Genomic DNA, 26,931 nt, shown 5'->3' on the forward strand with positions numbered 1-26,931 from the left:
AGTGAATAATATGTAGAGTCTTACTATACTCATAGTGTCCAACAGTTTTTTCATTACTTCCTGAATACCTCGGTTTGGTCCCAAATGGACATCAAGGTAAATAAATAGCATATGGTCACCAGCCCTCAATTTAAGTCACCATCTACAAGACTAGAAAATTATATAAGTGCTAGTGAAGCTTGTCTATATTTACACAGAGTTAGAGCTGAAGCTAAAGGACTTTTCGTCTTTAAAAATGTTTTCTTGAACAAAAGCCTTGCTCTCAGTGGGACCCCCAAGCACTCTGAAGCAGGACCCCAGCCCTAGGGAACACCTGGAAGAAGGCACATCGTGTGGCTCCTGATGTGACCAAGGGAAAACACAAGGGGCAATGGTTCAGTGGCCCACTGGAAGCCAGCAGACCCAGGTGGCCTCAGGAAGACTGCTGGGGGAGCACTGGCATCTGCTTGACGAGTGTGTCTGGGGCAAACCTTTTCAATGCTCTTGAGGACCGTTTAAGACTTGAACGATCTCTACGCTAATGGGAATCATGGCAGGAGTCTGCACCAGCAGTGAGTGTGATGAGACAAGGAAATCTATAGCTTATGGAAAGATGGCTGGGTGGCGAGGCAAGGGACAGCAAGATTTAGAACAGGAAGAACTCTAAAGGAAAATTTAAACTGGGTGTAAATGAAGTGAAAAATGAGGAAATCAATATCCTGCAGACAACTGCCAGAAACTTATTCAAACTGAGGAGACACAAGACACTTCTGATGTCATATATGAAAAGGAACTTGACTAGAAAAGTACTGAGGCTCATATCACAGAAAAAATATGCTCCTCACGTGTAACTAGAGAAAGCTTAAAATACTGCAGCCATTTCTGTACTGTTGGTCTTAATGTATGAATTTATGTGATTACTCTGAAACTTCTATATACACATATATCATGAATCAATATACCAATCAATACATCAGTCATGTTCATCTACCCTACTTCTCATTTTACTCTGAACCCATCTCCAGACATTCTTTCCAGTCCATAGTAATCCCTCTTCTATTTAGGGTCCAATTTACTTTTTATATTTTAGCATCTACATATGAGAAAGAACTTGTAATTTTTCTCCGATTCTCTAGGTGACTTATTTCTGCTTAGCACAACGTCCAGTTGCCCTGCAAATTGGATTCCATGCTTCTGGTTAAGAATCATTTGTGTGATCTTTCTCGCTCTTCACATGTTGACTGGCACACAGGCCAATTCCATACGTTAGCTACTGTGAAATGTAGCTGTAACAGGAATACACAGGATTCTCTTTGGTGAGCTGATTCTCTTTCTTTTGCATGCTATACCCAGGATTAGGATATGTGGACCAAAAGAGAGACCTATTTTAGGAACATCAATACTGCTTCTATAGTAGCTCTGTTAATTTGCATTCCACTGTATCACAGTTGTCTTTTCTATACATCCTCACCATTATTAACTTTTTAACATTTTGGATGATTCACATTCTAGCTGGGGTGTAATTGTAACTCCTTACAAATCTGATTTGCAGTAGCCTGATGCTGAACATTTTTCCATGCATTTATTGGTTTTTATCTGTGTTTTTCATTGAGTACCATATATTCAAATCTCTTACCTATGCTTTAATTTGACTGCTGTTTGAGGGCTTTCTTCTTCATTTCCTCATAGATTCTGTGTATTTATCCCATCAGACATACAGCTGACAAAGGCTCCCTGCCACTCTGGATGCTGTTCCCAATCTGTTGATCATTCCCTTTGCCACTTGGAAACTCTTGTCTCTACTTCATGTGCTTTAAGAATGCTATCCAGAAAACCACTACCCATACCATTGTCTTCAAGGGTTACCTCTGTTTCTTCTTGTAGTTTCTGAAATTCGGGTCTTATGGTAAACTCTTTGATCCATTAGAGTTGACCTTTTAAAATATTTATTTACTATTTTGTACATGATGGGGGTTGTGCAATGGCATGTGTGTAGATTTCAGAGGCCAACTTTGTGGGCTTGGTTCTCTCCTCCCCCATGTATGTGGGTCCCAGGGATTGAACTGAGTATCAGGTTTGTGTGGCAAGACTCTATACACAGAGTCATCTCACTGGCCCTCAGCTGTTTGTTGTAATAGAAAAAAATTAATAAAAGGGTTACATTTGAATAATCTGCATTTATACACCCAGTACATTCTTCTAATTTATAAATATACTTTTTAAAGATTTAGATAAAAGAAAATACAATATCAAGTTCTTCTTTATCTTTTTTTTTTTTTTTACCAGTTTTCTTTTGTTTGCTTAAAAACTGATGCTCATTAAAATAACAAGCTACTCTGGAATTTTAAATTGCCACATTTACACAAACAAAAATCCTGTTTGTATCTAACAGGAGAACACAGTAAGGGGGCCCTAGTGACAGATTATCCCTGGGGAGTTTCTCTGTGAATGGTTTAGCAGCAAATGTTCCTGAAGAGAGAAAAGAGAAAGGAGCCAGTGCAGAAACCAGAGTGCTAGTTTCAGATGCCCTTCCACACTGAGGATTGCCTCTGATTCCCACAGCATAAGTAAGAACTGACTGAGGTTGGACCTCACAAGGAGACAAGCACTGAGAAAGCAGAGCTTCTCGAACAGCTGTAACCTAGCTCTGAACTGAATCAAAGGGCCAGATGTTGGATTCTACTAAAATAACTGTCGATGACATCTGCCCACTTTCCTGGGCCCTTTCTCTACAGGAGAACGCCTTGTGGAAGGTAAGTCTACCACTCCTGCTACATTACAATCTACTCTAAACAAGAAAATGCCCTGTTGTGTCTATTTTTAAAGTAAAATTCTTTCAAAAGCTTCATGCTTTCCTGGTTTAGGAAAACACATAATAAATACCCTCATCTTCAAGTTGTAATGAACTTCTGGTTTTACACGAGACAGTGGCCAACGCTGGTCTTTGATGGTGGCTAGTGCATTGTATAAAGTTTTCTAGGTCTAATTGTCAAGGGACTAATTAGCTGTTCTGCTTTGGTGCAGAAGGGACTGCCTTCTCAAGAGTTGTTCTCTCATTTGTTCACTTAGTTTGGCTCTACTTACAGAATTAAGACCTCTCTGTTTGTTTGGTCTTTGAAATAGTGTTTTACTTATTCTTTAAGAATTTTGTTTTTAAGGTCAAATATTTTGATCAAGTTCATCCACCTCTGCCCAAATCTTTCTTCGCCCACATCCCTACAGACCCAACTTCATATTCCTAGTCTCTCTCTCTCTCTTTCTCTCTCTCTCTCTCTCTCCACTTTAAAAGTCATCATGTCCAATTTGTGTTGTCAAACTATTCAGAGCACAAGGCCTGCCCTGGATTGTGGTAAAGACATCATTGATGAAAACTGACTTTCTCTCAACAGTAACCAAGTGCCAGTGGCTCCTCAGCTGGGGTCAAACTTCATGCCCCTTCCTCCACGCTGGAATTTTCTCTGCCTTGAGTTTGTATAACTCTGGTTTATATTGTCTCTGTGAGTCCATGTGTGCAGCTGTGCCAGGAAAACATTGTTTCCTTGAATTCATATACCACTTCTGGCTTTTACAGTCTTTCTAGCGCCTCCTCCATATAGAAACCTGAGCCTTGGAAGAATGTGATGATAGACATCCCATTTAACACTGAGCACTCCAAGGTTTCTTATTCTCTGAAGGTTGACCAGTTGTCCATCTCAGTGCTAATCACCATCTACTGTAAGAAGCAGCTTCTCTGATAAGGGTTCAGAGATGCACTGATCTATAGGTATATCAATAAGACATTATCATCATATTCATTTGGCAAAATAATAGTAGGTTTTCACCTAGTACCCCTGATCTATTTAGCCATGAGTTCTTGATCTCATTGGCAGTGTCAGATATGGGTTTCATCTGGTGGAGCAGGCTTTGAAAATGCAATCACTAAGTGATCCAATCACTCCCATAACCTTCATGCCACTGCTGCACCAGTGGGCACATCTTCCCAGGCATGGTATTATTGCAGCTTGCTTTTCTCCTCTGGCAACATACATAGCACTACTCACAGTAGGCAGTAAGGATGAAGGTTCCAGGTGAGTACCAGCTAGACTTCTCCATGTTCTATGATACTAGGATGTAGTGTCTTCAGCCATAAGGTCTCATTGTTGAGTTCTGGAGGGTAACCAATAACATTGACAATAGCCTCTAATGTTTGGGGGGTTGCAGTCTATGGGACCCTTATTGGCTTTCTGTTTTTTCTTTAAGTCTATTTTTAATCTCAATGTATGGATGAGGCAATTTTGCAAATATCTTCCTAGAATATGTATCTTTGAGACTCTGCACTGAGATTCTAATACATTAAAATCCTGTGCTTATTGCTGCTGTTCCAACATGTTCAGTGTGTTCTTCACTAATGATGCTATCAATTCCATGTCCTGCCTTTTCAACAAAAGAAATCATAGCAGCTTGACCCACCTAACTAATGTGAGCAGTAAAGAGCTAAGCTACCTTATAGAAATCATATTTGTTTATTTTTCTAGCAGCATAGTACTGTCATTTCCACAAGTTCACAGAGCCCTGAATGAGCTGCTATGTAAATCCATGCTGGTCCCTTTTGTTTTTGTTTGTTTGTTTGTTTTAATGATCTGAGTGATTCCCCCTTGCCAAACACAGACTCATAAATATATGTATGTATGTTGGAGACTTCAAAGCCAGGTTTCTCAACCTTGGTAGTATTGCCTTTGGAGACCAGGTAATTCTTTCTTGTGCAGTCTACACTGTGCATTGTAAACTGCTTGGCAACATCTGTAGCCTCTACATAACAGATACCAGTAGATTCTTTCCCAAGTCTGCCCATTGTCCCCAGGGGACACAAAACCTATGTTTCTCAGCCATATATATTTAATACTTTGTAGGCCAACTCAGAGGAAGGAAGGAAGGAAGGAAGGAAGGAAGGAAGGAAGGAAGGAAGGAAGGAAGGAAGGAAGAAAGAAGAGAAAGAAAAGAAAAATGAGAAGCTTTTCTAGTTTATTAGGTCTGGTTCAAAGCTTTGGTTGGTGGAAGGAATCCTAATTCGCAGTAAAAGGCATATCAACTTTATTCCTGTCTTCCTTCCTGCCCCCTACTTTGGACAATACAGCACTTCTAAAATGTGTATGTACTCACTTGTTGTCATTCATAGAAACACAAATGCAGAGCTCACTGTGTAACCTGTGCTGAGAAATGGGGCTGTCAAATGCAAGGACACACTTTGCCCTTTCAGCAATCCTAGGGAGCTCTAGAGGAACTTGGCTTACAGCATTCCCATCTTTTCCACTGGCATAGAATCTGCTTCCTCCATTCTCCTAAAAATAAACTCCCAGGAGCACTGAAATCCCACCTCAATTCCAGGGCTCTGTGTTCTTCCAGTCTTCAGGTGTTCATGGTTGCCCAGCTACTCACATACATGTTGTGCTTCCTCTTTCCCTTCTCCATCTTTTCACCTCCTGCCTAGTCAGCTAAGACCCACTGCTTCTCATGGGGTCCAGAGCTGACCTTCTCTGTTCTGCCATAGAATCCTGCATGTGTGAGGGTTTATCTGTCTCTCTTTCCTTGGATACTATGAGTACCAATGGTACCAGAGTCCACTCTTACCCTTTCCCCAGCATGTAGTGTAAGGCCAACATCAAGCAGCTCAATTAAACCTTAATAAATGACCCAAGAGATTCAAGATGTACATCCTGCCAACCCCCAGGATGCTTGTGTGAAATAACTTCCCTGCCATTGTCCTGACTGCCCCTCATAGAAACTCAGTGGCAAGGAGAATAACCCAACTGAAACACCAACCGCAGTGAGAACACATCATTAAAAGAGACCCTGTCTTATCACACAGCTCCCAGTACCATGAGAACTGTCTGGTCCAAATATTAACTCTGTTCCATAATTAAACCAGTCCTCACAGTGAAAAAGGCAGAAAAATTGGAGCCCTGTCAAAAGATTTAAAAATACCTTTAAAAGTAACTGTCTTCCTTCCCAAAGCTTTTGTCTTATTAATCTGTTTTAAATCCAATATTTACAAAGCATTCATTTTGACAAAATAAATTAAGCTTTCTTGTAGTACACATTTATCTCCTTTATCATAAAGCTAGTCAGCATTATCTCCATAGGGATATGTTTTGATAAATGTGTAGAACATTGCTCCCATCATAAAATGGCCTTGTGTATGCCAGTATAAGATTTTAAAGAAAGAACTCCTACCCACAGAGCAAATGTCTGTTTCAGGACACAGAGAGCCATGGCTTAAAATAATTCCCCTTTCTCCTTCCCCAATCCCCAATGTGTGTTGAAGATGAATTTAAATAATTCAGAGATAGTTGTGATTTAAAAACTGGGGTGATTGGATAAAAATATCTGAGTTTTGTATTTAACTAATGAAGGCTAAGCTTTTGCAGAGAAGCAATGAAAGCGCCAGATAAGTATCTGTGGTGTGGATTAACAATAATGCAAAAGGATATTCCAATTTCTATGTCAACATTAATTAGTGCCCTGCTCCAACATCTCCGTGCCTTTGTTTTAATTTAAATGTAAATTCAAGCTAATTTTATGTTTTATATCCTCTCTACTCTTATTTACCAATAAGATAAGAAGGACATATCAGCAGAGAATGGGTCCAACCACATGCCAATTAACATGATACTGCATAATTATTATGGGATAAAGATTAAACAGGTAAAGCTAAAAAGCCCTAATGGAAACATTCAGATAAGGAATAGATGGCCAGGTGGATAGGAAACAGATGTACATCCTAACTAAAGTTTAGAATTTCTATTCTCCCTTAGTGACTTTGACCCAATAAACACCCCCTTGAACATGGCTATTTATCAAGGGAGGCTAGGTATGGGGGAACAGAACAAGAAGACATAATCAATTCTCTTTGGGTTACTGCTTGGTAGTCTCTGGCCATAAATGTTATATTGAAGTTGCATATTACATAAATCAAATGGTGTACTATCTAATATGAAACTTTGTGCCAGATGTGCCCATTTCAACTCATATGAGCCACATGTGGATGATCATTTCTCGAGAGAACATTTGTATCAACACAGAAAGTATTGCTCAACAGAACTGCATAGACTGTCATCAAATGCCAAATAAATGATTGTCTGTCATCACTTACTGATCCTAAAATGCTTGAAGGATCAGGCATGTAGCTAGCCTATGAGTGTGTTGAATTTGCTCTAGACACAGCCAAAGTACACATCAATAGAGGAATAGCTTAGTTACAGCCAATTCCTTCAATAGACTTATGGAGTAGATAAAAAGCCAAGTTAGATTAACATATATATCTATGATCCAAAACACATAGAAAAAACTAGGTGGACCTAAGAAACTATATAAAACATACATTGATAATTGCAATCTCTACCCTATCTCTAAAATTTATAGACACACCAAAAAATACACTATCTAAATATTATAGTTCTTCCAAGAGTGAAAGCCAAAGATGGGGTTTGGGTATGGGGAGAGATCTGGGACATTCACATTCTTTGTTTGTGGGGGAGACTTGGGGTATTCATGTATTTCCTTTACTGAGATGAAGGTGGCAACAGAAATCATCATCATGTCAGGAGTTTTCAAGTACCATTAAAAGTGCTGACTACTGCAAAATATTACATGTAAAACTTTTTCTCCAAAGATGCTAGGCTAGACAGGATATAAAAATAGTCCACATTATGATTCATCACTTCCCCTAGAAGAGGTTTCAAGCCCACAGAGAAAAAGGTAGCTGTTACCTTCAGCGATTAGTTAGGATGAGTCAGTTCTCTGTCAAGCTAAAACTAAAAATTAGTCCATGGCCAGCCTGTGCACGAAGGTGAAAATGCTGCTTGTAGACTATCAGGAGGGTATGCACACAGCAGGGTTTTACAGAAAAAAAATGGTATGGGAACAAACAAAACCTTATAGGAGATGGGAAAGTACAGAGGAATTCAGTAAGCCAAATGCATGGCCTAGAGCAGAGACGGGTGGAAGTCAGCATGTTCTGGGGTGGCTGAAGCAGAGAAATTGAGAGGGGGAAATGAGACACAATAAGATCTTGGAAATATTCCTGAGGATGGAACACAATCCAGAGCTCATCTTACAGACTGGTTGCCTAAGTGTGGTTCTTAGCATGAGAGCCACAGGTCCACTCCGTTTTTACAGAAGATCTATTCTGGATGTGGGGTAGGAACTAGAAGGTAAGAAATCATAAGAGCAAAATGTACGTTGGTCCCTGGGGTAAGGAATTAGCAAATGTAGGGATGGGGAAAAGTGAACTCATGTGAGAGACAGAAGGAGACAGAGCACACAGGACTTGGAATGGTAAATGAAAAAGATAACTATTCTATGGTCCTGGATTAAGGTAGAGTACCTTAGTGAGTGTAAGTATCATTTTTACTATTTTTTGTTAATGTTTTGAAAAATTCATATTGTTCATATTCACTGACACTCCTCACTCTCACTCATTCTAGGTCTACCCCTCACCTTCCTACCCTCCCACCTTTGTATCCTCTTGTTGCTGCTTCTGAAAGCTTACTGGTTTCCTGGTTGTACTACCCATACACTCACAGGTATGAGGCCATCCTCTGGACCGTGGTAGACCAACAATGGACCACTCTTCCTTTAAACACTGACTCTCCCTCCCCCAGAAGTCATCAACTGTTAAGAGCTCCTGCTCAGGTAAAGGTGGGGGTTTCTGAGTCCCCCAAGTCCAGGCTAGAACACTGACTGCCTTGATCTTATGCAGGCAACCGCAGCTGCTATGGGTTTGAGGGCAATGGTCCTGTCATTGTCCAGAAGACACTCTTTGGCCCCTGTCCTCCCTGACCTCAAGCTCTTACAATCTCTCCACCCCCTCTTTCATGACATCCCCCAAGTCTTGAGGTGAGGGGAGCATGTTCCATTGGTAGAGCACTCCCCAGACACTCAAAACTGACCAAAGTGCAGTGACTGAGTTTCTATGTTAAATAGTCTACTATGAAGTGTCAGGTTGTTTTGTTTTTGTAAATGTTAAAGATCCTCATCTCTTCCATGGGTCTGGAATACTTTATCAATGATCTACAGAACTCTGAAGAGGAAAAGGTTTCTGTAGATGGTAATGAAAGCTCCTTGCCTTAACATGAGGTTATTCTCCAAATGTATATGCCATACTGCATGACAATTCATATACCACCCTGCAGAAATTGTACTATCTATGATTGTTCAGGGTGCACGTGCAGAGTAAAGTGTGTCTGTTAGGTAATAGTATGGTAGTTGGAATGTAATTGGCCCCCATAAGCTCATAGGAAGTGTAGCCTTGTTGGAATAGGTATGGCCTTGTTGGAGGAATTATGCCACTGTGGGGGTCGGCTTTGAGGTCTCACATATGCTCAAGCCACGCCCAATGCCTCAGTCCATTTCCTATTGCCTTCAGATCAAGATGTAAAATTCTCAGCTCCTTCCCCCATACCATGTCTGCCTACATGCCACCATGTCCCACCATGATAATGGACTGAACCTCTGAACTGTAAGCCACCCAACTAAATGTTTTCCTTTATAAGAGTTGTCATGGTAATTGTATCTCTTCAGACAGATGAGGTATGTACCATGTTACCCTTACAAAGTCTGAATTCAGCAATACAATTGACCCCACGGTTTCTGATAAGGAATTAGAATGAGGAAAGTTTCCCTTTGCACTTTCCCCCTTTAAAGGTAGTTGAGAGGTTCATTGTTAAACTGTGACCACCCAATGCATAAATGTAGGAGTGTCTCTGGCTGTGTTTGGGGGAGTGGAGTCAGTTATTATCACTGACTGCAATAAGATGCAGCATTAAGAATCTGCTTGTTTATGTCTTCGCTCCTGACCTTTCAACAGACATCTCAAAGGCTCCTGAGCTTACGATGGTCAGAGTCATGAAGCCTCCAGACAACTGTGGAGCAAGTTGTCTTCCTGTGGGGACTGAAATGTGTTTCCAATAAGGTGTCTGCTATAAGAGACATGGGACTCAGAATCAATCCCAGGCCTCCATCTACAACCATCAATGGTCATTCATTTTATATACATTTTCTTTCACACATAAGCTATTGGTACAATACTCTGCTAGGGGACTTAGAAACTATCAATGAATAATACATGATCCCAAACTATTACCAGGATAGTTGCTCCAATGATGTTTTATAAATGTTTGTTAACACAATAAAGTAGGGCCTGGGAAGATGGCTCCACAGTTAAAAGCATTTGCTGATTTTGCAGAAGACCCAGGTTCTGTTCCCAGCACCCACATAAAACTCAAATTGTAGAGATTCTGACACCCTCTTCTGGCCTCCACTGGTACTGCATACACATAGTGCACATACATACATGCCAGCAAAACACTTATACACATAAAATTTTTTAAAAATAAATTTTAGAACATGAAAAACTAGAAGTAATGAAAATAATATTAGTAATAAGGGGTTATTAGTGTGTACTGTTAAGTAGGAAATAATAGGCCACATGGCCAGTTCTGAAAATAGTCATCTCTCCATATACATCGACTAAACATCCTTAGACTTAACTGATCACAGATAGAAATTACATTGTTTTAAGTATATATATACTGAAAATATACAGAATTTTGTCTCCATAAAATATAAACTAATCACTATTTATGTAGTATTTACATTGTTTTAGGCATTATAGGAGAGATGACTTCAAGTGTACGAGAGGATGCACACAGGTAATAAATACAATCCATCATTTTTAAATAAGGCTCTTGAGCCTCCATAGATACTTGGCTTTCCATAGGGAATCCAAGAACCAGTTCTAGAAGAAAGTAGGGGACATATATACAATGGGGAGACTGAAGAAAGAAGTGCTTGGTCTGAGTGGCATTTGGAGACAGGTGAGCAAAAGTGTCTTTAAAGCATGCCTTCCCAAACCATCCCATAATGAAGAACACACACACATACACACACACACACACACACACACACACACACACACACACACACACACACACACAATGAGCCCTTATGAGAGAGATTATTAAAGGCTTGCCTTATTCATCAAGAGATTTTGAAGCTCAGATATCTGTTAACGTTTGGACAGACACTTCCCACAAAGCACCCTGAATTTCTACAGGTTGATTTTCAGCCCTTTTGAAATGACAGAGAGACTGACCAGAAAGGCCCTTACCTTCAACACAAGAAGGCTGTGCCCGAGTTGTGCCAGCCACCTGGCCTGGGAAGCAGGAACATTTGACAGTTTGAGAGCGTTCCTCTATGCGGTTCTTATTGCAGCAGCGGTGCACAGCGACCACCTCACAGGTCCCCTGCTTGATTACATGGTGGCCTGGGAGGTAACGAGAGAGAACACAGACCAGGTGCTATTAGGATGGAACAAGATAGCAAGAACTTAGTGATGCTCTGACTACCTGTTCCAGCCTGCTCTGCTATGTATCTTGGGAGTACTTCCATTTGATGACATCTCTAACATAAAATTAATAAGAAAGGTGCAGAATACTCCAGAAACTCAGCTCCAGAACCCTTGTGACTGTTTTACATTCATGACGTGGACCCAGAGATGTTACTGAAATAATTAAGACAGCTGATTGGTTGATTTTAAAGGAGCAGGTCCCAGATTATCCAGATAGAGACAATATAATTCCACAAGCCCTTAAAAGTTGACAGGCTGAAAGCAGGCATGGACTTAAGGACTGGTGCTAGTTTGCAGATAGAGGAACAGCATGTGGAAAAACTAGAGATTTCCATCTCATCCGACATGAACTCAACCCATAATTCAAATGAACCTGAAGTTGATTCATCTTCACAGCCTCTGTAAAGGAATGCAGCCCTATTGATCTCTTGGCTGTTGACATCTCAGTCATAAGAGACTGGGGCAACACTGAGCTAAGCCCAGGCTTTCCATCCAAGAATGAGGGGCTGACTTGATAGCAACTTGTGAGAGCATCAATAGGAAACTAACTGTTCACCAGACTTACCAGTTTGCATGTGACAACATTTGATGTATCATTCAGTATCTGTCTCACCTGTTTTCTCTAGACAGTCAACATTACAGGCTTGACACTAATTCGCCCCTCAGTACATCAGTGAATTGTTTTCTAAAAATGACATCATCATATACATACTTTCTGATATATGCTGTTGTAAAATGTCTACATATGCAGGTTGTCCCAACAATATCCTACATTGTCCCAACATGTGCATACCATTTGCTTCCTTTAATTAGAACCTATTCATCAAACTGACAAATCTTCCTTGACCTTGACATTTTTAAAGAACACATGGCAGTCACTTTACTAAGTTCTTTCTCTTTGTGGGTTTTTTGTTGTTGTTGTTTGTAAGTCTTCTTAAGCTCAAATCATTCACTTTTAGCAGAGTACCCTGACAGCCCCTCCATATTCTCCTCCTATCAGGAGACACATGATGCCCTCTTGTTACATTCTTAGCTTTAATCATCTAGTCTCTGTCAGGCTTCTTTGTTGTGAAATTCTGTTTTCTCTCATAATTTAATATAAAGTTTGAGAAGAGAAACATTGAAACTGTATACATTTTGTCAATCTCCAATCCTCTGATTTTAGAACCCATTGATGATTTATACCTGAATCAATCATTAATTTGATGGTTAGAAGACTGATTCTCTATTAGTGTTCAAATTGTTCCAGATCTGCACAGGAGGACAATCTTCACACTTGACTGCTGTATTATTTTTACATGGATCTCTATTTTCTTAAACAATTTATTAAGCTTCTGGCCCACAAGAAAATAGCTCATATATTTCCCACATCTAATTTCTCTAGCCTTGGTGACTATTAAGAAGCAGTCAGACTTAGAAACTATGACCTTCATATATAGGCTTAGTTACTACTCCAATTGAGTAATTTGGACTCTTAGTGTGTATGAGTACACATACATGGCATGAGTCTGCATAGACGTTATCAAGTTCTAGTCAAGTGTCACAAGTTCATACTACCCATCCTATACCGTCCATTACTAACAATAACAAACCTGACTTCCACAGTCCATAGACACCAGAATAGAATGAATACCATGCTTGTTTTCATCACCAGTGGTATGCAGCAGAAACAGTCCCCTGCCATGTTAAAGGTCAGGAAGCTTCCCTCCCTCTTGATCACATCCCTCTCTTAGGTATGAGCAACTAAATTCTGTTACCAAGATCCATGTACATGAACTTGCAAGCAAAGCTGTTCTAGTGACCGCTCCCCAGAAGGAACCAGAGCTGGTCTGTGTGACAATGGTGTAGCACACAGAGCTAAAGATTGTCATTTTCTCTGACAAAATAAATACAAGTGAAATTGGAGCTATTATTATAGCCCTTCCTCCAAATGCAACCACACTCAAGGTTAGGGACTCAACACATACACCGGGCAAGTGCATCAGCATTCCGACCACAACAAACAGCAAGCCTTACTAGATTATTAAATGATCCTAGAGAGGCCATAATGAAGGCAGCGCTATGCTTCATTTAGAAAACGAAAGAAATATGCTTTAATAACTTCTCAGAAAAGTTAACAAGTAATTTAGACCTTCAGTAATAACATGGTCTGCTTGGTGCTCTGGTGCTGTTTGGATAACTATGCACAAACACAAATGGATTATCTTCTATTCAAACTTAGAATTGTTCCAGGCCTCCCTGAATGGTCATTTTTGCCTGACTCGAGATTACATTTACTTATACGCATCAATCTATTCTACTTCCTTGGATTAAAGACTTATTATTTCATCTTCTAACCTAAGAGAAAATAATGCAACAAATAGCATCCTACAACAATAATTGACACTGCTTAAAATCCTTAGGAGTGCCCACACTGTGGTGTGTCTGAGAACTGATGACATCTCAGATTTGATTAAATATGGCAGGCACTGTTGTGCACATTTTACAAATATCCTGTGTGATCTAATAAAAATGCTGTGAGACAGGAATTATTTTTAGCCCAGTTTTACTTCTTAAAAAAATACACAAAAATTGTTTCACCCTAAGGTCATATAAATACATGACTTGCATTTGAATCTCACCTCTTTACAGTCTATGCAGGATGGGAAAAAAAGGTTGTCTCTGCCTCAACCATTCACACACACAGCATATGTCAGTGTCCAACTGGACAATGGTGTTTTTGTGGCTCCAGGTACCCATGGTTTCTGGGAATGTGTGTAGTGGTGACCCTGGACCATAATCGCTGGTCAAAATTGCTTCATTCCTCGGCAGTCTCCCCGTGTAGAAGACAAACACTCCAGAGCAAGAGTCATCATAAAAACCCAGCACACGCTGCATACGGAATTCACTAATTATGGCTGTTTGCCCACTTCACGTTAGAACACCACTTTGGGCAAGGTCTCCAGAGAAGCAGCACAGAAGGGACACACACAGGGAAAAGAGGTCCACTGTCTGTAGTTCACCATCTAGACACTCAACCAGAAGCAATGCTTCCGTTCCTGACCATGCGCAGAAAAGAACTTCCTGTCTCAAAAAGCAAATAGGTAAGGAAAAGGTCTTTGGATTTTTTTTTCCCCCTAGGAGAGCATCAGCCATTGTATTCTGTTTGGGCCTTCAGTGGGTTGGCTGAGGCCTGAGCACACTGGGAACAATGAACTAGTAAGACTACCAATTCAAATGCTTACCTCATCCAGAAACCGTGCTCACCTGGAACACTCCTGGGCCAAGTATCTAAGCACTCCCTTGGGAAGTCGAGTTACCATAGAAAACTCATCACCACAAATGTCATATGACTATGTGTGATATACAGTGTTGTAATATGGAGGAAAACGTGAAGGTTGACACAAACTAGTGGCTTTCATAGTAAACTTACCTCTAAAAATGCCCAGGACCGATGCCTGATATGTAACCCCATTAGCAAGACTCTATGAAGCCAGCTCACTTGCAACAGAGAGAAGTCTTCCCCTTCAATAACAGGGGAATATTCACACGGGTGGGGCCCTCCTGAAAATTACAGCCCATGTTAATAATGTAGTAATGAGTGGCAGGCTGTGCATGAGACTTCTCTTTGGGGATGTCAGAGTTTGAGCATGGGTTAGGGGAAGAGAAAACTAATTCAGAAGTGGGGATTTTTCTGAAAGGACACTGGACAAGAGGAAAGTAAAGCCCAACCCCCCTGATCCTGCCTGTGGAACCATGTCAGTTGCTAGACAGTTTCCCTCCATGCTTTGTCTGTGTGGGCAGAGGTATGGATAGATACAGAGGTTTCTGTTTCTTTCCATTTTACCCACACCTATGTACAGGATACAACGATCTGCCAGACTATAGACTAGGTGGCATGTGATGCTCTATGGGTGTGTTGTTGAAATGGGGAAACTTGAAACTGTTAGGTAATTCTTTTCCATACCCCTGAAGTTGCATTCAAGGGCTGCATGTATTCTTTTCAAAAGGGAAGACTCAAAATATTGACAGGGCTGTAAAATGCAAAAAGCCTCTTCCCTCACTCACCAGAATTGTTAATGTGTATAGCACTATGAAAGGGGTTATGATAATCCTTGCAATAAAAATTGATTGCTTCAGGATTGCTATGGAGGGTGGATTAACTTTATCTGAAGAGTAAATAGCTTAAATACATATGGGGATATTATTAAATATACCTTTAAGAAAATTTTCAAACAACAGGGAAAATATTCATTTGTCCCAGTCAAGCAAGGCTCTTCCATTGTAAAAATGGATAAACTACAAAGCCATGTGTATAACAGAAGTACTTCTGGGTAATGCACTTGGAAGTCAGGACAGAGAGAGGCCGTGGACTGGTAAGGCTTCCTCATGCTAGTGTTTCCCAGCATCCTTTCCCGTTGAATCCTTTCTCCTCTTCCTCCTGCCCACTACTACAAAATACACCCTCCGAGAGAAGTCTCACGCTCCGGCCATCATCTTCAATGACACTGATTTTTACGCAGACCTGGTCTCTCTGGCATTTCTCTCCATGGAAGCAGAACAGAGGAGAGAGACAGCGAATACAAGATTTCAGTACATGAAAGCAGGGGGAGGCAGCAGCTCATCAGTGCCCAGGGCAGAAACATGGCTGGCATTCCAATGTAGTACTTAATTTGTTTACCCTAACCCCATCCCTCCCAAAGTGAAGTGTTTATTTGAGAAGGGAAATATCACAGTACAGAAGCAAAGACTCTAGTAGTCATTAGCTGGATTTGGTCAATACTCAGAGAGACAAATACCTACTGAGTGTCCCTCCAGGTTATCTGCTAGCTCTTGAGGGCAGAGAAATAAGGAAGTGTCCTTGGGCTCCATATGTGGTAATACCAAATGGAAATACCTTACAAACAGGTGGGAATGGGCATATCATCTCATGTAAGAAAGGAAAGAGGAGAAGACTTACAGAGTCGGAAAAGCTGAGTTACATGTGCCAGCTCCAGAGGTAGTGATTGGGCCTCTCAAAATTCACTTTCATCATATGCATGTGGTAAGTGATATATAGGGTTTAAATTATTTAATGAACATTATGAGCCACTTCAGTCACCATCATTTATCTTTTTAACTATATTTATTTAATAAATAATTTTTTAAATTTCCTGTGTGCTGGGCACATGAAAATATAGCATCAAAGCAGACCCAAAAAAAAAAAATGGTTAACTTCCTGTGGACCTTTTATATTTTAATGATGAAAAAAGGAAAAACCAGAAGAGAGCCAATTTAAAATAGGAAGGGCTTAACAAGTTAACATCAGAGTGTTAAGTGAGAAATTAAGGCAGTGAGAAAAGCTTCTCACTAGTGACAGAAGCTATGTGAGAAGGGAAAGTTAGTGGACAGTAATGAAAGCAGAATGGGCAGGTTACATGGAGCCTCACATGTCATTTGCTCTAGGAAAGATAGGGTGCCACTAGAAATTTAGAGTTTAGGATGACCTAAGATACACACACACACACACACACACACACACATACACACCTGAGGAAAATCAAACATTTAGATATTTGTGTGTGTGTGGAGCTCAAGGGGAGAGGTCTGGCTTTGATAGACATGTGCTCAAATGTGTGGTGGTATTGTGTTCCCCCAAAATATTATGCACCCTAATAAACTTTATCTGGGGTCAGAGAACAGAACAGCCACTAGATACAGAGGCTAAAAAATGGTGGCACTCACACCTTTAATCCTAGCATTCCAGAGGCAGAAATCCATCTGGAGCTCTGTGAGTTCAAGGCCACATTGGAAACAGCCAGGTATGTTGACACACGCCTTTAATCCCAGGCAGTGATGGCAGAAAGCAGAAAGGTATATAAGGCGTGAAGACCAGAAACTAGAAGCTTTTGGCTTGGTTAAGCTTTTAGGCTTTTGAGCAGCAATTCAGCTGAGATCCATTCTGAATGAGGACACAGAGGCTTCCAGTCTGAGGAAACAGGATCAGCTGAGGAATTGGCAAGGTGAGGAAGCTGTGGCTTGTTCTGCTTCTCTGATCTTCCAGCATTTACCCCAATACCTGGCTTCAGGTTGATTCTATTAATAAGACCCTTTAGGATTCTTGCTACACAAGATGAAGAATTTATAAAGCCAATGAAAGTTGTACTGAAGAATTATTTGAATACCATGCAGAGCTATTGGTTGTGTAGAAGACATAAGTCAAGAATTAGAAAAAACATTGACTGTATAGTGGATAGGGATTTGTCTAAGTGGAAAGGGGCTACCCTTAGGAAAATGGGGGATGTTGAATGATATAAAACATCTATGATCATGAGGCAAAAATTAATGTCAAAACAAGGGCATATTTGATATACTACATGTCTCTCCCTGAGAAACCATGCAGCAAAATTTAGTTTATGAATTAGATGCCAGCTCTGTTCTATTTCCACTGAGAGCCTCCCTCTTCTTTCCAAAAAGTACACTCTATTTCCCAACTTTACTCAAAGAAATTTTTGTCATTTGCCTGGAATACTCTGCAAGAATAACTATTACTATTCTCTTATAGATTTGACAAGTAAATGTTTTTCAAAATTTTTCAAAAATAAAAACAATAAGTATTAACTATCATACATCTGTTTCTTACCTTAGCTTTGTAAAATAACAAGCATTTTCCAAAGTTTATCATTTCTAATAAATCACATTTTTTTCTTCTTCCATAATTCAAAATACTACCTAATTATTTTTCTTTTTTTTTGGTTTTTTGAGACAGAGTTTCTCTGTGTGTAGCTTTGTGCCTTTCCTGGAGCTCACTCTGTAGACCAGGCTGGCCTCGAACTCACAAAGATCCGCCTGCCTCTGCCTCCCGAGTGCTGGGATTAAAGGCATGTACCACCACCACCCGGCTGGCCTAATTTAAGGGCTTTTCTCCCATCATTTTTCTTAATCAGAAGTCTATTGTTTCTAGCATTTGTTGCCAAGAATGTCACCAATTAGGAGACTGGTTACTTCTAAAGATACAGCTAATGGGATGCCTAAATGCTCAGTGCTGATCTCATTATTAAGGAACATTGGACTTTAGGATGCATGGCATGGATGATTTTATATACACATAAGCTGACTTTGCGGTGAGATGCAATGTGCTGAGTCTTCCTGCATTTGATAAGTGCTCTGCACTACAAAACTGCCATACAGTGAACTGTGTCACCCTAAAACCTGTGTCAAAACCCCAATGTGACCGTGCTTAGAGGACTTTGTAAAATGGATGTAGTTAATGTTGAGGCCCTAAGGGCCAGGTCCCAACTCAGCATCCCTGTGTCCTTATAATATGAACCCCTGGAGAACTCAGTCTATGCTCACATACACATAAAGCCCCTATGAGCTTTCAGGAAAAAAAAATGATGGCTGCCAAAAAGCTGAGAACAGAGCCCTCACTAGAAACCAAACTGTTGCAAGTTCAAGATCAAAAGCTGTCAATAAATAGCAGAAGTGACAAGATGAGTCCAGTTCTGCAGAACTGTGATGAGGTAAGTTCCTGTTCTTTGTACCATTCAGTCTAGGATATTTTGTTATGGAAGTCGCAGACACCTGTCACTTAGCAATTATCACTTCACAGGCTGAAAAGAGATAAAATGCTTCCTATTAAGAGGTATCACACCAGAAACACAATGGAGCAAATCAAATCTCTTTGGGATCACTAAGGTTTCTGAGAAATCTTTCACAACTTGTTCCTATGCATGGCAAATTGGCTTTTCAGATGCTATTCAGTACACTGGGAAATTCCAATTATAAGTCAAGATCTATGTCCTAAACTGTTGGTAGTTCTGCCCCATCCGCCATTGACTTTATATCAATATAGATTACTACAATACCAAATTGTATTGGAGGATGGCCTTGTTCTTGGGAAATACATGTGGTCTGTCCTTCACTTTCAACCTCAGAAAAAGAGAATAGATGGTGAGGCAGATACACAGTGAATTCATACTTCTAATATGGTAGCATGCCAATGGGTTATAAATCTAGTACATGATATAAAGATGTCTGTTTTGATCTGTTTAAATCTGAAAACCTTCCAAATACAAATGTGCACAGCAGAGGGTAATTAATCACACAGAAGTAACTAGAACCCATTGTGAGGGTAAAGTCTCCAGAACTCCCATGCCTCTTATGCTCCTGTCCCGCTGCTTTGCCATCTCTTAGCTCCTGTGAGGTTTTCAACAAATGATTTCATTATTTTTTCACCTTGCTTTTCCTGTCTGAAAAATAATAAGCCAGGGAGGGAGCTGATGTGAGAATACACAGTGACATGGATAAAAGGCTGACAGTGGTACCTGACATGTAGTGAGGATGGAGCTTAATAACAGACTGATCATAAGTATCACTACTACACCCATAAACCAATTGAACTTACCATGAACTTGGGCAGATCTTGGACAGTTCATTTTAAAATTCAAACCGTCTGAATAGAGGTGTGAAATGCTGGCCTCATCTACCACAAAGATGCACAACAACAGGTTGGTAGCTCATCTTGAGGTGGATGGCCCTAGAAAATGCTGGCAATCACCAAGGGGTAGACTAGATCCTTATAAGACTCAGTGTTGGGGTAAGAGCCCAGGAAAAGTAATGAAGTTCCCCCACAACTGTCACCTCACATGCACAGCTGGACACCAAAGAAAGGTGAACGGGAGAGAATCCCAGCACACTCTGTCAGCATAGACCCTGGCCTCTGAGCTTTGGGAAATTTTCACAGCCATCACAGGCTTACAGCCCAGTTGATGGAACAACCTAGAACCTGCACAGTAGTTTTGCTTTGGAGAAGAATCACACATTGTCTTCCTGTGAACACCAGTCTGTTGTTACTAGGTGCCATATATGATGCAAAGCACTGTCCAACTTCATATCCTCTAATGGTCAGATTCCTGCATATTCCCACCTCTGGGACCTCAAAGATCCCCACTGTTGTGTAGACATTTCCTCCTAATTAAAGCACTCCCTCCAGATGGAGGAGCATAAATAAAACAAGAGTCAACAAACCCCATCCCCGAAGTTACAAAAGCAGCAAGCAACTGCTGGGTAGGGGATACCCCAAGTGGCCATGCTGTCTGACAGTTCTCCAGGAGATTCCGAGACCTGAGTTGTCTCCCTTCCTGGGCTAAGATGTTCAGTGATGCAGCTGCCTTTGAGTCAGCCACTCCTAAGTGATCTCTCACTCAAGTACAGTAAGGAACTTCAGTAACATACGGGTTCACTGAGCTGGAGTTGACAAGAACTGTTCCTTTAGTCTGTTAGTGCCCAATCTGGGATGAACAGACATTGGTTTGTACTTTCACAGGAAAAGTCACATAATAGAACTGGTACCCAAAGAGGGAACAAGAGAACCAAAGATGGGCAAAGGCGAGGTGGTCGGATAGTGATGAGACTGTGGCTGAGCTTTCTACGGATAGAACATCTACAGGGAAAACTTTCCCAATGTGGTATGGAATGGTGTGGCTTTGTTGTGCTGGATTGTACTCCTTGAGATGGGTGACAGAACACAACCAAAACGGAGCTGCTCATCAGTGGAGCACACCTGGAAGGAACCCAAAGCAGATGACCTTCTTCTGCTTGGTATGAAATGACATGCATCCATGATGAATGGGGTCCACCATTTGAGTATGCGGGTGTTCCTACAACCCCTCGTGTACTAGAGAATATAGTGCAACCCCTGAAAGACTTACACTTGAGACAGAATCAGAAGCCTACTGTGGGGCCAATATTGTGGATTTTGATATGAGATGCAACTATAGCTCAGCTGTCTTCTGGAAGGCATGCCTGCCTCAAGGAGAAAGCACAACAGGAAAATGGCATGTGCAGACCATCCACTGCATTTGCCTCTGATTTACCTGAAGAAGTGGGAAAGAAGGGGATTAAACAGAGCTATTGACTCACAAGTTTTCATGGCTGGCAGGATACAAAGGAAAATTAGATCTGAGCTGAGAAATCCTTCTTAGAATCCAAAAGGATTCTCCTTTGGAACTCCGGGAAAGAATCGGAGAGTGAAGAGGGAGAGAATATAGTGGAAGTGACAGAATACACATCTCAGATCCAACCTTTAGTAGAAATGAAGGGAGAAGGATTCCTCAAGCAGACAGGGGTCTTAATAAAGGTCTAATATAAGAACCTAGGACAACCACCATCTCAACTGCAGGAAATTATGAACAAAACTTTTAAGCAACTGCAGTAACTGAGAAAGATTTCTACACAAACAATAAAAGAGCCCCTCACAGTCTGGCCTTTGAATCTGTGGAGCATGGTGATGGATGGGATAAGGCTGAGTGCTGTGGAAACAGGGAAACTGAGTGATTTAATTACACATAGTCCTTGAGTAAGGGACATCTGAGCCATTAGGGAAATCTGTCTATTGCCAGCTGAGGTCTCTATGAATGTGAAGGGCTAGAAGACAGCAGAGAAAGGAGAAGTATAACCTGATGAGGGATGATGTTTGATGACCAGTTCACCAGGCCCAATAGGACCGTGTACTGAGATGGTGTAAGACCCTGATGTTCTGAGATGGTGTAAGACCCTGACTTAGCACACACCTTGAGACTTGTATGAAACTTTAAAAATTTTACTGAGCTCCATGGTCAGATAGGATCTTGATGAGGTAGAATAAGCTTTGGAAAAGCTGAATGAATTAGACTAGCATGGAAGTCTGGTTTGAAAAGTGCAAAATAAACAAACAAAAGAAGGAAAGAAGGAAGGGAGGGAGAAAGAAGGCAAAGAGTCTAAGTGTGGAGTTTGAATAAGGATGGTTCCCATAGGCTCATATATTTGAAGTCTTAGTCACCAGGGAGTGGCACTATTTGAAAGGGTTAGGAGGTGTGGCCTTATTAGAGGAAGTGTGTCACTTGGGGTGGATTTTGACATTTCAAAAGCCCATGCGAGGCCTATGTCTCCCTCTCTGCCTGCAGATCAGGATGTAGCTCTCAACTGCTTCCTTAACACCATCCCTGCCATGCTCTCCTCCATGATCATGATGGACTAAGCCTCTGAAACTGTAAACAAGACCCCAGTGAAGTGATTTCTTTTGTGAGTTGCCTTGGTCCTGGTTTCTCTTCACAGCAACAGAATAGTGACTAAGACACCAAACCACTCAAAAGCAAAATGGCAAGATCTGTGTTGAATCACAGTTTAAAAAAAAAAAAGAAATAAATTGCTGTGAGTTTCTGGAAGGCTTTAAAGCCTGAGTTACAGTTTTTAAAATTAAAATAAATGATAAAATAGTGTGAGAAAGACTAAGCTTGTCCTAAGTATGAGCAGCAATCTCCCAAAATATGCTGTGTACATTTTTCACAGGCAAGGGATCATTTCAACAAGACAAAACAATTTAAAGATATACTCAACTAATATCAGAGAATTTAAAGTATATATATTTAGATTTAAAGACAGAAGTGGGAGACAATAAAGTAATAGTTGGTCATTTCAATATCTGACTCTTACCAATGTATATATCATCCATACCAAAAGGTAAGTTTAAAAAAAGCAAAAGGTCAACAAAAGAGAGTCAGAGTCAAGGTCCACTATAGCTCGCATGTGCTCAACACATTTACAGAACAGTCTCTCAATAGCTACATGATCACATTCCTTTCCTCATACTTAAAGTTCCCTAGAACAGGCCATGTATCAGGCCACAAAACAACTGTCAATATATTGAAAATATTCTAAATCATACCGACTGTCTTCTAAAATCACTGCAGAATAAATGTAGAGATTAAAAATGAAGGGTCGTGGAGTAAGTGCCCACTGTGCAAGTGACCTGAGTTCCAATCCCAGAGCCTATGTCAACCAGGCACGGTAGCATGCCTCTGTAACGCCAACTCCAACAGCAAGATGGGAGGTGGAGACAAGGAAATCCCGGAAACTCTTGGGCCAGATAATCTAGCATATGTAGCATCAACACAAGAGAGACCCTACTTCAAACAAGGTAGAAGTTAAAGACCAACACCCAAAGTTGTCCATACATGTGTGCCTGTACTCACACATACACACATCATACACACACAAAAGATTTTTTAAAAAGCACTTCAGAAAGTAGAAAATACATAAAGAGCTAACATATCACTGAATGAATGATAGATCACTGAAGAAAAAAAGCGATATTTAACAATGGGATGAGAAAATAGAAACATGGCATACCATAACTATGAGATATGACATTGTTGCCATTTAAATGATAAATGTTCCCCATAAGTCTCCAGCTGGTGGCACTGTTTGGGAAGGTTGTAGGAGCTTTCTGATATGAAGCCCAAATGGAAGACATGAGTCATTGGGGATGAGCCTTGAGGCTTTGATTTTATTTTATTTTTCTGTTTGTTTTATGGACTGGGTCTCATAAAGCCCAGGCTGACATCCAATTTGCTCTATAACTGAAGATAACCTTGAACTTCTGGCACTATTGCCACCACCTCCAGAGTTCCAGAATTATAGATATGCACTGCTGTTCTTCATCTTATGCAGTGCTGGGGCTAATACATGCTAGACAATTACTGTACCAACTGAGCTTGAAGTTTGAGCAAAGGACTAGCAAATCAAATTCAACAGCATATCAAAAATATAATTCACTATGATGAAGTGAAACTTATCCCAGAAATACAAGGATGGTTCAACATCTGACTAAGCATCACAGCAACAAATTGAAGGATAAGAAATCCTAAGACTGTCTCGGGAGATGGAGGAAAATTACTTGATAAAAATCAAAGCCACTACTCAAAAAGAAAAACTATTTGAACAAATGAAGGATGTGAATATCATGTTCTAACCTGTTTTAGACTCTACCATCTAAAACCCATCAGCAACATCACACTGTGGAAGAGAAGAGAAAAGCTGAAATTGATTCCTCTAGTGTCTGAAACAAGAAATGGCTGTCACTGGACTCACTGTTACTAAATCCAATAACACGAGATTTAGCCAGGACAACTAGGCAAGGAAAAGAAAAATCAATGGATACATCCAGCAAAGAAAAAAGTCAAAATTTCCCTCTGCACAGGCTATGATTCTCCACATCGAAAAAATCTTAAGATTCCAATAGAAGATACTAAAACTGATAAATGAATCATTAAACATTCAGAATATAAAATTGACACACAAAACCAGCAGCGTGGTATAAACAAGTTACAGACTGATAAAGAAACCAATAAAGGAATCCCATTCCAAATAGTGATAAAATAAGTAAAAATTAGGTTAACCAAGAGGGCAAAGATCATTACAATAAATATTAGAAAGCACTAATAGAATTGACTGAAGAACACATTAAAAATGGAAGACTTTGTTTCTAGACTAAAACACTTTTCAAATCCCAACGTGATTTATAGATACAGTGCAATCTCTATCATAATGCCAATGACATTCTTCCTAGAACTAGACAGAAATCCCAAATTCATCCCAGAAACCAAACAGAAAGAACAAAGCTAAAGGCATTACAATGCCTAACTCCAAGGCACATGACAGAGTCACAGTAGCCAAGACAGCATGGACCTGGCATGAAAATAGACCAATCGCACTGAATACAGATCTTAAAAATAAGCCCACACATGTGCAGCCAACTGATTCCTGACAGAAGTGTCAAACATCTACAGAAAAAAAGACAGCTTCTTTAAGGACCAGTGCTTGACAAACTAAATGTTCATGTATACAAGAATGAACCTTGACCCCTGCCTATGCCCTGTTCTAAAATCAAGTCAAAATAGATGAGAGACCATATTGTAAGAAACTTAAATTACTGGGAATAAAACATAGGGCAACACATTAAGACATACATGTAGGCACTGGAGAGCTCCTCTTCCAGAGGATCCAGGTTTAACCTCTAGCACCCACATGGAAGGCACAATTATCTGTAACTCTAGTTCCAGGGGATCTATTGCCCTCTTCTGGCTTGTTTGGGTACACAGACACACATGCAGGCAAAACACTCATTCAAATAAAATAAAGGAAATTAAGACTTATGTGCAGGTAATGATTTTCTGGCTCAGAGTCTAAAAGTACAAGAAATAAATGCAAATGTTGACAACTATGACTAGATAATACTAAAAGCCTTCTACACAGCTAAGGAAACAACCAGCACAGTAATAAAGAAACAGCTTACAGAATAGAAGACAGATGCCTAAATTTTATCTGACAAAGAATTAATAGCCATGTCAAAACATCAAGTTTCAAAGTGCTCAATTCTCTGAATACATGTCTCAAAAACAAAAATAGACAATAAATATATGAAAAAATACTCATCATCATTAGCCCTCACAGAAATGGTCATCTAAACTACAAAAGCAAACCATCTCTCCCTAGTTAGAATAACTATATGTTGACTATCTTTGTCAACTTCACAAAATCTCGAGTCACCTGGGATGGGAGTGTCAATGAGGAGCTGCCTAGATTAGATCAGGCAGTAGGCATGTCACTAAATGATTCTCATTCTCTCTCTCTCTCTCTCTCTCTCTCTCTCTCTCTCTCTCTCTCTCTCTCTCTCTCTCTCTCTTTCTGGAACTGAGGACCAAACCCAGGGCCTTGCACTTGCTAGGCAAGCACTCTACCACTGAGCTAAATCCCCAACCCCAAGGATTTTCTTAATTGGGTTCATTGAGGTAAGAATGTAGGCATCATCTTTCATTGGCTGGACCCTGCACTGAATGGGAAAGGAGGGGGAAACTGAGGCTGGAATGCATCCATCAATATACTGTCCTCTGCTCTTCACTGTGGATGTGCCCAATTGCATCAGGTTGCTGTTGCCTTAACTTCCCTTCGATGATGGACTAGACCCTGGAATGGTGAGCCCAATTCTCCTTCGCATGGTTTCATCAGGGTATTTTATCACAGCAACAGGAAACAAAACCAAGAGAATCTATTATTAAAATAACAATAATATTGGCAATGATATGGAGAATAAGGAACTCCTGTACACCATTGGAGAGGATCTAAATCAGTACAAACATTATAGAGAACAGTGTGGGGGATAATTTTTTTAAATCTAAAAATAAAGCTACCATTTGATATAACAACCTCACTTCTCAGTATATACCCCAAGAAAATGAAATCCACATGTGCCAAAGAGAAGCCTAAACATGCATGTCTGTGGTACTACAAACAACAGCATAATATGCAATTAACCTAGGTGTCTATCAATGCACAGATGGGCAAAGCAAAATACATGCAATGGAGTATAATCCTGCCATTCACAGAAAAGTAGGAAATCAGGGGCCTTATGTTAAGTAGAATCAGGCCAGCAGTATGTGTTTTCTCCCATGGGCAAAGACTGAAACATCAGCTGGAATGTAGGATAATGGTTAACCAAGTGCCTTAGGGATACTATTGCTGTGATGAAACATCATGACCAAAGCAACCTGGGGAGGAAAGAGCTTATTTGTCTTATACAGCACTGTTTGTTCATCCCTAACCTGAGGACAGGAACTCAAACAGGGCAGGAACCTGGAGGCAGGAGCTGATACAGAGGCCCTGGAGGGTTGCTGCTTACTGACTTGCTCCCCATGGCTTGCTCAGCCTGCTGTCTTATAGAACCCAGGACCTCCTGCCCAGGAATGGCACCACCCACAATGGGCTTGGCCCTCCTCCATCAATCACTA

The 26,931-nt window shown here is 40.5% G+C and overlaps 1 protein-coding gene across 1 annotated transcript in view; it reads right to left on the bottom strand.

Annotated features, from left to right (window-relative positions):
• Window positions 1-26,931, bottom strand: part of Tafa4 (TAFA chemokine like family member 4) — a 193,453-nt gene that overhangs the window by 20,764 nt on the left and 145,758 nt on the right. Inside the window, exon 4 of the mRNA XM_042273698.2 lies at window positions 11,126-11,281. Coding sequence (XP_042129632.1) covers window positions 11,126-11,281 — 156 coding nt within the window. The remainder of the gene's footprint in view (window positions 1-11,125; window positions 11,282-26,931) is intronic.

This window comes from Peromyscus maniculatus, chromosome 3, assembly GCF_049852395.1.
Source record: "Peromyscus maniculatus bairdii isolate BWxNUB_F1_BW_parent chromosome 3, HU_Pman_BW_mat_3.1, whole genome shotgun sequence".
Classification (NCBI taxonomy): domain Eukaryota; kingdom Metazoa; phylum Chordata; class Mammalia; order Rodentia; family Cricetidae; genus Peromyscus; species Peromyscus maniculatus.